Genomic DNA, 12,382 nt, shown 5'->3' with positions numbered 1-12,382 from the left:
TCTATGACATGTGGGTGCAGGCTATGTTGCTTCTAGTGTTATGACCTAGGCATAGTAAACCATCATGCTAGTAATAAACTTTCTGATTTTATTAGATTTAACATTTTAGAACATGCCCTTTCAAAATTCTACACATAGAAGGAAAATGCAATCCATTGGACTAAGCTATGAGTATGAAAGGCACACCAAGTGCGTTCTCCGAAAAATAGCAGGATGGCGGTGGTTGATTGGTAGTTAAATCTAGGGTCTTTACTTTAATGATTAGAAAGCCGAAACATAAATATTATTTTACTGGGTTTTATGTTCATCAGCAAGGTCCCCATCTTTGGAAATGCTACCAAAGCAGAAAAGTGAGCTAGCATGTCGAGCAACGCATTCCATGCAAGTATTAATGGGATAATAATTTAAAATCCATATTCATCATAATGTTTTGGCCAACAAGTTTTGTAATTAGGTGTTTGCAACATCGAATTTGTTACTGACCAGGTCCAGTTGAGTTAATGCCATGGTGTTGTTATGTTCGTGGGCTCCAAAGAATTTTATATATTTCTACAAATGGCGGCTTGCAAAATTTGTGTTCTTGTAAAAATATGTGTGTGGAATGTTTACCAAAAAAATTATGTGGTATGACTTTGTGTCAACAACTTTGACATTTATAAGTTTACTCCTGAACTTATATTATGTTTTGCATGGTGCAAGTACAACTAATTTTTAAAAGCCATGGCCAAAGCATGTGCCCATCACTATATCAAATCAACATACCACACATGCATGTACTCAACAAGAAGCGTAAATAGTCACATCTATCGTACAAAGACACCCTCACACACCCAAATAGTAGTATTAAAGATGTTGTGCTAGGACATTATTGGGATGAAGAAGTAATATTGTATTGCCTATGTTTTGACCAATCATGTGTATATAATTACGATTTGATGTTTCAATTATTTATATGATTAACATAATTAAGAAAAGATCAAGATAAATCTCAATCAATATATTGATTATTTATAGGAAGTTGCACATGCCGGTATGAGGGCAATGTTATCAAGTACATCTCATTTGTAATCTAAAAGATGGCACCTCCAACGATCGGTTGCTGCCTTGACAAGGCAAGGTTCATCAAAGAGATTTGGTTGTATGGCAGAAATTGTTGCTGTTGCAGGAAGGCGGCGACCAATGGGTTAGCCGCTGCAAGTGGATTAAGTAGTTGCTGCCGCTGTTGTAGGTACGCAGCAGAGTTTGCCACATCTAGTTGGTTGAATGGAAGAAGCTGTTGTAAGTAGGCAGTAGGGTTCGCCACAACTAGCTGACTAAGAGCCGGTACGATCTGTTGTAGCAGCTGCTGTTGCAGGTATGTAGCCGCATTGCCCACAGCGAGTGGGCTAGATGAAAGCAGTTGTTGCTGTTGCAGGTATGTGGCAGGGTTCACCATGGCTAGTTGACTAAGAGCTGGTAGAAACTGTTGCAACTGTAGTTGTTGCTGGTATGCGGCTGTGTTCGCCAGAGCAAGTGGGTTGGATGCAAGCAGTTGCTGTTGCAAGTAGGAGACAGGGTTCACTGCGGCTAGTTGGCTCAATGCGGGCACAAACTGTTGCTCTAGTTGTGTTGCGATGGTTTGTATGGTTAGATGTGCCAAGGATTGTTGTTGTAATTGGGCAAACGGTTGTTGTAAGACGCTCGCCGCAAGCGCTTGTTGTAGCCTATAGGCTTGCACAATAGGGTGTTCGATGCCCATTGATGTAACTGATGGGAGGAACTGTGGAATAATGGCATTAGGAGCAAGTGAGCATTGTGGAATAATGAATGCAGTTGTTGCGCTCACTGAAAGGGAAAGGAGCGCAAGGAGGGCTAATATCTTGGTAGCCATTGTTGTTAGGAAGTTGCTAGTGCACTTCCCTTTGTGTGTTTTTGAATGCTCAAAATATTATGGGCGATGGATTAACTACTGATTTGGGAGATATTTATATAGGTGAGATCTCATATATATATATATATTTGGATTTTATCTTTTTGCCAAACAATAGATAAGCTATCAATGATATGGCACCTACTCAATTTCGACATTTGGTTATCAGTTTCATCAGATTATATGGTCTTTGCTGGAAAGCTAGTTTCCATTACCTACAAGAAAAATTGTCATTTTCTATAGGAATTCTTTTCATATACTTGGATGACATGCATCATCTCTTCACCTTTACACATGCGACAACCTTAACCACATCATAAATGTTCCATTTTACCGACATGATGAATATGTAAAGTTTGCTATCAAAGCGTTTATAAATGGATATTGTCCTAATATTCTTCTCGTGGTTGAACAAGCATAGTAGATAGACGAGAACTGATCAAACTATGAATGAAAAATTACTACAAGATTGAGACTAATTGTAATCCTAAATGCATAGATGAATGCACAAACATAGGATGAACAAAGTTAGAATGATTTTATGTAAACGTGGCAATTGGCACACATCTAGAGTATTCTTGATTACAATTTTCTTGGGTATTGTCTTTAACGAATCATGTATAGCTTTGTTAGAGTTCTAAATATATTTTGATGACTAAAATGCAATACCAATATATATGTCATAAATAACTCATTGGAAGAAATTTGATCTTCAAAATATGGATACAATTTCTAAGAATTATGTAAATTTAGGGAAACTAATTTAGGGAAAAGCTAGGACACGTAATAAACTAGTGTGGATGGAGTATATGTTGAACTGTCGTTCTTTATTCAATTTGATGTAAAGCTAGCTTCAGCAAATGCCAATGTTGACTTGTTTCCTCAAAGAATGCAAATGACAAAGTTTCTGCAACATTTATTCCTTCCACCAGCTATGTTGTAAGTCTAGCCTACATTATATACATGAAGAGGACAATGCCCAACCTTCTTGTTGTTTGAAACAAAGTTGGGGCTCAAAGGCATTGACCCATTCAAGAAGAAAGTCAACATGTTCCTTAACGTAAACATTTACCAATAATGCTGCAAAAACTCAAGAAAAAAAGAGACAAACATGGGGTCACCATTGATTTTTCAATCCAAAATCTAGAACATCAAAACATGAAGTTCCATGACTTTACAGCCCTTCACATTCTCTTTTGCTAGGACTGGGTGCCTATTTTGGGCTAAGGAAATCCAATACGGCTAAAAATATTTTAAAAGATAAACTTCTATGGACACAAAATCAAAGCGAGAGCAAAAAAACACTATCGCTTCCTTTATTGTTTCCTTTTATTTACAAATGAACAAATTGTAAGAGTCTATATAATTTGTGTCACGGGTGCTCACAAAAATGTGCTAGGGTATTCCTTCTGTTTCTATGACATGTGGGTGCAGGCTATATTGGTTCTAGTGCTATGAGCTAGGCATAGTAAACCATCATGCTAGTAATAAACTTCCTGATTTCATTAGATTTAACATTTTAGATCATGCCCTTTGCCACATTCTACACATATAAGGAAAATGCAATCCATTGGACTAAGCTACAAGTATGAATGGCACACCAAGTGTGTTCTCCATAAAATTGGAGGATGCGTTTGTCGATTGGTAGTTCAATCTTGGGTCTTTACTTTTATGATTAGAAAGTCGAAACATAAATATTATTTTACTAGGTTTTATGTTCATCAGCAAGGTCCCCATCTTTGGAAATGCTACCAAGCAAAAAAGTGAGCTAGTATGCTGAGCAACGCATTCCATGCAAGTATTAATGGGATAATAATTTAAACTTCATATTCATCATAATGTTTTGGCCAACAAGTTTTGTAATTTGGTTTTTGCAACACCAAAATTTGTGCTGACTTGGTCCAGTTGATTTAATGGCCATGGCGTTGTTATGTTCGTGGGCTCCAAAGAATTCTATATATTTATACAATATTATGACGGCTTGCAAAATTTGGGTTCTTGTAAACATGTGTGTGGAATGTTTACCAAAAAAATTATGTGAAATGACTTTGCGTCAACAACTTTGACAGTTATAAGTTTACTCCTGAACTTATTTTGTTTTGCTTGGTGCAAGTACAACTAATTTAAAAAGCCATGGTCAAAGCTTGTACCCATCACTATATCAAATCAACATACCACACATGCTTGTACTCAACAAGAAGTGCAAATAGTCACATCTATCTTACAAAGACACCCTCACACACCCAAATAGTAGTATTCAAGATGTTGTGCTAGGACATCATTGGGATGAAGAAGTAATATTGTATTGTCTATGTATTGACCAATCATGCGTATATAATTTTGATTTGATGTTTCAATTATTTAAATGATGAACATAGTTAAGAAAAGATCAAGATAAATCTCAATCAATATATTGATTATTTATAGGAAGTTGCACATGCCGGTATGAGGGCAATGTTATCAAGTACATCTCATTTGTAATCTAAAAGATGGCACCTCCAACGATCGGTTGATGCCATGACAAGGCAGGGTTCATCAAAGAGATCTGGTTTTATGGCAGAAATTGTTGTTGTTGCAGGAAGGCTGCGACCAATGGGTTAGCCACTACTAGTGGACTAAGTAGTTGTTGTCGTTGTTGCAGGTATACAGCAGTGTTTTCCACAGCTAGTTGGTTGAATGGAAGAAGCTACTGCAAGTAGGCAGCAGGGTTCGCCACAGCTAGCTGACTGAGAGCTGGTACGATCTGTTGTAGCAGCTGTTGTTGCAGGTATGTAGCCACATTGCCCACAGCGAGTGGGCTAGATGAAAGCAGTTGTTGCTGTTGCAGGTATGTGGCAGGGTTCACCATGGCTAGTTGACTGAGAGCTGGCAGAAACTGTTGCAACTGTAGTTGTTGCTGGTAAGCAGCTATGTTTGCCAGAGCAAGTGGGTTGGATGCAAGCAGTTGCTGTTGCAAGTAGGCGGCAGGGTTCACCGTGGCTAGTTGGCTCAGTGCTGGCACAAAATGTTGTTGTTGTTGCATTGCGATGTTTTGTATGGTTAGATGTGCCAAGGATTGTTGTTGTAATTGGGCAAACGGTTGTTGTAAGACGTTCGCCGCAAGCGCTTGTTGTAGCCTATAGGCTTGCACAACAGGGTGTTCGATGCCCATTGATGTAATTGATGGGAGGAACTATGGAATAATGGCATTAGGAGCAAGTGAGCATTGTGGAATAATGAATGCAGTTGTTGCGCTCACTAAAAGGGAAAGGAGCGCAAGGAGGGCTAATATCTTGGTAGCCATTGTTGTTAGGAAGTTGCTAGTGCACTTCCCTTTGTGTGTTTCTGAATGCTCAAAATATTATGGGCGATGAATTAACTACTGATTTGGGAGATATTCATACATGTGAGATCTCATATATATATATTTGGATTTTGTCTTTTTGCCAAACAATAGATAAGCTATCGATGATATGGCACCTACTCAATTTCGACATTTAGTTATCGGTTTCATCGGATTATATAGAAAGATAGTTTCCACTACCTATAAGAAAAAGTGTCATTTTCTATAGGAATTATTTTCATATACTTGGATGACATGCATCATCTCTTCACCTTTACACATGTGACAACCTTAGCCACATAAAAAATGTTCCATTTTATAGACATGATGAATATGTAAAGTTTGCTATCGAAGCGTTTATAAATATATATTGTCCTAATATTCTTCTCGTGGTTGAACAAGCTTAGTAGATAGACGAGAAGTGATCAAACAATGAATGAAAAAATACTACAAGATTGAGACTAATTGGAATCCTAAATGCATAGATGAATGCACAAACATAGGATGAACAAAATTACAATGATTTTATGTAAACGTGGCAATTGGCCCACATCTCGAGTAATCTTGATTACAATTTTCTTTGGTATTTTCTAAAACAAATCTTGTATAGCTTTGTTAGAGTTCTAAATATATTTTGATGACTAAAATGAAATACCAATATATATGTCATAAATAACTCATTGGAAGAAAATTGATCTTCAAAATTTGGATACATTTTCTAAGAATTATGTAAATTTAGTGAAACTAATTTAGGGAAAAGCTAGGACACGTAATAAACTAGTGTGGATGGAGTATATGTTGAATTGTCATTCTTGATTCAATTAGATGTAAAGCTATCTTCAGCAAATGCCAATATTGACTTGTTTCCTCAAAGAATGCAAATGACAAAGTTTATGCAACATTTATTCCTTCCAACAGCTATGTTGTAAGTCTAGCCTACATTATATACATGAAGAGGACAATGCACAACCTTCTTGTTGTTTGAAACAAAGTTGGGGCTCAAAGGCATTGATCCATTCAAGAAGAAAGTCAACATGTTCATTAACGTAAACATTTACCAATAATGCTGCAAAAACTCAAGAAAAAAGAGACAAGCATGGTGTCACCATTGATTTTTCAATCCAAAACCTAGAGCATCAAAACATGAAGTTCCATGACTTTACACTCCTTCACATTCTCTTTTGCTAGGACTCGGCACCTATTTTGGGCTAAGGAAATCCAATATGGCTAAAAATATTTTAAAAGATAAACTTCTATGGACACAAAATCAAAGCGAGAGCAAAAAAACACTACTGATTTCCTCTATAGTTTCCTTTTATTTACAAAGGAACAAATTGCAAGTGTCTATATAATTTATGTCAGGGGTTGTCACACCCGGTTTTGAAGGTAAACCGAATGCGAACCATGTACGTGCCAGGATCAGAAATTCACGTACACAGCGATTACATAAATGACTCATCAGAGCACAATGCTTTGAATAACAATAAAGAGTATGTAATAATATTAAAGACTAGAGTCATTTGCATAATATAAATCAAAGTACACAGAATCGAAACGTAGCCAACAAAAATTAACCCACCACAGGCAGCTGACTGGGGAGGTCGCTAGCCTAATCATCGAACTCGTCGAAGTCCTGGAACTCCTGGAGATCCGCCTCGACGCCTTCTTCTTTACCTGAGCATGGATTGCACCAAAGGCAACCTGGTGTTTTGTGAAAGCAAGGGTGAGTACACATCAACGTACTCAGCAAATGTCCCGTTTGGCTGAAGTGGACTAACTTTATGTGGGGTTAAGGTCAAAGCAGTTGCTTTTAGTTGGTCATGTATTTATTATTAGTGGAAGCCAAGTTTCATCATACAACCAACCCGTGAGTTATTTCCTCATCGAGGAACATCATTATCATCATCGAACCAAAATATTAAATAGAACCATTGTATATCGAACCATCTGTATCTCTAATCAAAGAGAATCCCAAGGCCGCTCATAACCGTGAGCACGACTGATATATCAGTTTCTAGCCCTCTGCAGAGGTCGCACACTTTACCCACAAGTCGTGATTCCCGTTTTGCTCGGAGATCATGACTCTCCATTGATCACTACCAAGGTAACCTGGCAGGGTCTCACTACGTAGCCTTTACAAAGATTTCCCAGAGGTCATAGCCGCCCGTTAGGTTTCTCCAGTTTGATAAACACAGTACCTCTCCCCAAAGGAAGGGTGACTAACAAAACCAAATCAAGAACCTCTGCAACCAGCCTCGGCAGAGCAAGTACTATGCCCGGACACCATTGACGACCCTACGGCAAAGCCAACTACTCCTCTGGTTCCTCTAATTAATCAGCTAAGGGCGTCCCATTCCACCCTCATGGTTGCACTGTTATCTCGGGTTGTCACTCCCCAAAGAGGTCCTTACGGAGAGGTACTCAGGAAACAACCAGAGTCCCCTAAATTATCACAAGAACATCATCAGGATAACATCATCGTATCATAATATTCACATCATGTTCATTGATTAAAGTAAAGCGATAGCATAGTGCTAATCATAATAACCCAAAAGGTAAACAAGGATAAGATAAATACAAAGCTAGTCAATCTTTAGGTTTCAATTCAGTAATGCAGGATAGTGAATTATAAATTAAACATGACATAATGGGTCAGAGGACACTTGCCTTCACCAAACAGATGCTCAGGGTCTTCAATCTCGTGGAACTCGAAGAACTGGATCATTTGGTCACCGAAGCTTGATCTTCGATCCCTCGAAGCTCGAAAATGGATCGCAGTCTATTCGTGATGTGCAACGAATACAGACAGACACAAGCAAACATATACTTACATAAGAACATTACACCATACAAGATAAAATATTATAAAAGCAAGCAATATAGAGAGCACTTCTACAGTTACGCGAGAAAAAGAACCGCGATAAACGAAGCTACGGTCGAGGGGTTAGCGTTTTTACACTAAACAAGTATAACTATAACCTTTGATTCAATATTATCAAATATAAATTATATCTACTTTTTAGTTTCTTTTAATCTGTTACGCTAGCAGTTGTCTGTTAAACCAATAATTTAATTAAAGCGAGAGATTCTAAACGAGGCAAATTTACGACGCGCAAAACAACAAGACAGTGTGCAAACGACACGCGGACACGCGCGACATAGAACACTGACGACACACGAAACAGTGTGTGCGACCAGTGCGAATGACGCGCGAATCAGCACGCGACCACGAGAACATCACGCGCGAACAGCACGCAGACAGTATGACGACGCGTGCAAAACAGCACGCGAACGACACGTGAAGCAGCACGCCACCGCTGCGGAACAGAACGAGCGACAGGCGAGAAAAACTAAATAGGGGACGCGTTTATACTAAACAAATATTAAATAAATAAAAAGTAGTTAAGCTAATATTAGCTATGTTAAATACTAATTACGACTTTAAAAATAATCAGATTATATTTATAAACATTGCATAGGACTTGCTACATTTAAGCAGTTAATCCTGAAAAGGCATGACACGCAAAGAACGCTAATGATATCGCTTTTATGCTTAGTGGGTATTAACTATAATACTTATTTTCAGCATGATTATATTAGCAGACATTTATAAAATATAAATTAATGCAACTGCTTAGTTTCAATTATTTTGATATTCTAATAGTTAACAGCTACACAGGTGATTAATTAATATGAATGATCATAAGCGAAAACAATTTAATAACGCGCGCGACAACGAGCGAAAGACGCGTGACGACACGCGACACTGTGCGAAACAGCGTGCGCTACACGCGAGAACTATTAAATAGATGTTGCGTTTACAGTGAGTAAGTATTAATTCAAAAACATTCGAGTAGGCACGATTATACAACAAATATTTATAAAACGCAACTAAAACTATAGATTAGTTTAATTAGATTGTTACTTTAATAATTGTTGGATATATAAATAAATAAATAAGTAAAACATGCATCGCGACAAAAATAATTGTACTAATATGAAATCGTTGATGTTACGAAATTGACGCAACCGAAACGAGCCGAAACGGGTTTAGGACGGATAATATATCGAATAAATAACAATCCGCGGATTATAAACGACACGACATATGAGAACTGCTAAACACACATCGTAATCACACTAAGTAATATTGAATCAAAACATTTGATTACTATTAATCATAGTAACGTTTATTTATAAATGCATAAATTAAAACTATAAATTAGTTTTAATTGGAAGGTCGTTCTAATAACCACTAAATGAATAATTAATTAATTATAACATACGTCATGACAAAACAATATTACTAATGTGCACTTTATTTATTATAAAGTTAACGTGACTAAAACGGGTCGAAGCGGATTTATAACACAAAAAGACATGAATAGTTACCGAATTGAGCTATGTGGCGCAATATGACTGGTTAAGGGATTAACAACCTAGTTGGCCATAAGAACCTATCCATAGAAGATCATGCACGGTAGAAGTGGCCAAAGAAAAGTCCTAAAAGTGGCCACGTTCCATTGGGTTGTTTTTGTTGAGAACTATTTTACCACAGATCACCAGATCCGCTCCATTCCCTCTCGTCAGCAGATTAGGCGCGAGAAGATGTGGAAGACCCGTCTCCCTTCCCAGAAGCACGACAGAGAGCACACAAGACACATGATGTAGAGTTGGGCCTCTAGCCTCTTTCTCTTATTTCTCTCTTATGAGGGGGTACATGTTCCTTATATAGAGATGTGAGACCTCTCAGGGGCAAAGTCGGTATTTGCCCACATAACCCTAACTAGGGTTACTTAACACTCCCCCTTGGGCGAATACCGCGACCAACACACGCCTCTTTAAAACTCCCAAAAACTCAGTGGGAAAATATGGAGAAAGAGTACATGGTGACGCAAATTGCATTTGCACTTTGTTGCCTCGTTAAAAACCTTACATGAGAAACTTCAAGAAAACTCACTAAGGGAAAAAGAGTACAACAGCTGTCATTAGGACAGATTTCGATCTTCTAGATCTAGATTCCATCGAATCTTCTACAATGGATAACTTTATAAATGTGATCCCCTTGATCTTTGCAAAATTGTCTCAATATGAAAAACATCTTCTTCTGGAAGTATATGCATACAGAGACTTAGTAAATGAATTACATATTGTTGCAATGATTATATCCGGAACTTCACCTCTACTCACTTTTAGGATATACGAGGTAAGTGCATGTATCAATATAAATAAGTCATCTTGACTAGTGGCGTTCGATCGACTAGATCTACATATTTGATAGAAACTTTCATAAAGGTTCACATATTGATCAAACTGACGCCTTTAGGGCATACAATATGACATTCAATTTCTCACAATTATGATCAAGATTTAGCATACACTCCCCCTGACGATGACATCCGTCAAAGTCATTATCCCTCATAACTTAAAAATATTCTTCAAGATATATGCCTCATTGTTCATCTAAAATAATGAGCATGGATGGGGATAGGCAGCTACACCTTTCGTTCTATCACACACCACAATATATACATAGTTGTGCAAATCAAATAACTTGTCCTTCCACAGGACTTAGGGGATACAATAGTTGTGATAGTACACATTCTAGATATGACTCATCGCTCCAGGCGTTCATTCATTACAACTTATATGATGGTGTAACATAAGTCCATCAAAGATCATAATCCTTTAGGGATTCTTCATCGATCAGATACATCGTTATAGTCTGTCATTCTGGCATAATGGGGATATTTTGCCAGTAACACCTAAACCTTCTAGGTTTCTGCCATCAGGGTTTTTGAGGATACCACAATTCCACATATGGTGGAATACATGAGTGTACATACACTCGGTAAAACTCGTGACATGCACATGTGCTTATTCGATGAACTTTAAGTCCTTCGGTACCTCATCTTATTCCTTTTCGGGTCTGTATGGGTCTTTATCCCGTTATATGGGTTATCAAACTTTGGTGTTTAACACAGACTTTATTTCTTCTGGAAAGGTTCCATCAAGGAACTATAATCTCATCTAGGAGATATTCTTTCTACATAGGAGAGTGATCATTCATCAGGAATGTATTATCCAGTACAAGATTTATATGTTGCATATTTATAATTCAAAGATATGAGTCCTCCTAGGATCTCATGAAGGATCTTCAGAATCCTATTAATTGCATATTTTAATTCATGCCATTTGCCAGATATATTACATAGCAGAACAATGTTAATTCAACACATATGAGGGATGGGTCTATCACAAGACCACTTGAACCATCACATTCACCACGCATTATTTCAGTAGTGCCCATAAATGTCCGAATGTCAAGCTCGCGACTTTAATTTTGCGATTATTGGTTCAACCTCGATTGCATTTATCATTGACCCGATAAAAGAGCTTAAAGCACTCATGCCTAGGACTTTGTTTTGGATCCGTTTGCAATCTAGAGAGGAAAGATAGGTGTTGACATATTTGTCTCCCACATTTAATAATGATCTCTATAATTTCCCAAAACAAAAGATTCATTGTTCTGTATTCCCAGCACAATGATATTGCGCGCATTGCTAGGAACTTCATCATCAAGATGAACCTCTTCGTGAGGCAAATCACCATCAGGGTGAATAAATCGGAGGAAAGTTATCACAGACCATGTGAATCTGTAATCAGAACATATGCTTTGACTAAGGCCGATGGATCATATTCGCGGGCGTCCCCGAGAATAGATCAAATGCCAATAAGTCAAATGCGGATATGATATTAATCCAGGGTATATCCACATCTACATCAGGTAGAAGCATTTAAACCTATACGGTTACTCCTCAACGATTTCTGACAAACTCCATATACACAAGAGTACACACTGAACGACATGTTCAGTTTGGCTTTTGTGCGTTTAATAGAATATTGAGGCATTACACTATATGGGCATTCCTCCCCCGAATGTCGAGATGTTCTGAAAGCATACAGATAAAATCCCCAACCACAATCATCCAGTTGTAGCACTACAGATAAAACTTTTTTGTTTGGCTCTAAAAGCATGTGTTTTTTTTTCTAATTATTTGCGACAGAAAATATTTAATTAAGATTGAAATTGTAACATAAAACCATGTCTACAACTTAAAATTCTACCAAAGTTGTTTAATTCGACAAGA

General features: G+C 37.6%; 1 protein-coding gene and 1 pseudogene across 2 annotated transcripts; both read right to left on the bottom strand.

Moving 5' to 3' along the window:
* Positions 1 to 982: 982 nt before the first annotated feature.
* On the bottom strand, positions 983 to 1,921 carry z1C1_12 (alpha zein). The gene has a single exon (NM_001111589.1). The coding sequence runs from the start codon at positions 1,868 to 1,870 to the stop codon at positions 1,070 to 1,072; it is 801 nt and encodes a 266-aa protein (NP_001105059.1). The 5' UTR covers positions 1,871 to 1,921; the 3' UTR covers positions 983 to 1,069.
* Positions 1,922 to 4,271: 2,350 nt separating this feature from the next.
* Positions 4,272 to 5,281, bottom strand: z1C1_11 (alpha zein pseudogene; annotated as a pseudogene). Its single transcript, NR_152430.1, has one exon. The product of NR_152430.1 is annotated as an alpha zein pseudogene (transcript).
* Between the last annotated feature and the right edge of the window lie 7,101 nt (positions 5,282 to 12,382).

Source organism: Zea mays, chromosome 4 (genome assembly GCF_902167145.1).
Source record: "Zea mays cultivar B73 chromosome 4, Zm-B73-REFERENCE-NAM-5.0, whole genome shotgun sequence".
In the NCBI taxonomy this organism is placed as follows: Eukaryota; Viridiplantae; Streptophyta; class Magnoliopsida; order Poales; family Poaceae; genus Zea; species Zea mays.
This window is presented reverse-complemented; position numbering and strand designations above follow the sequence as displayed.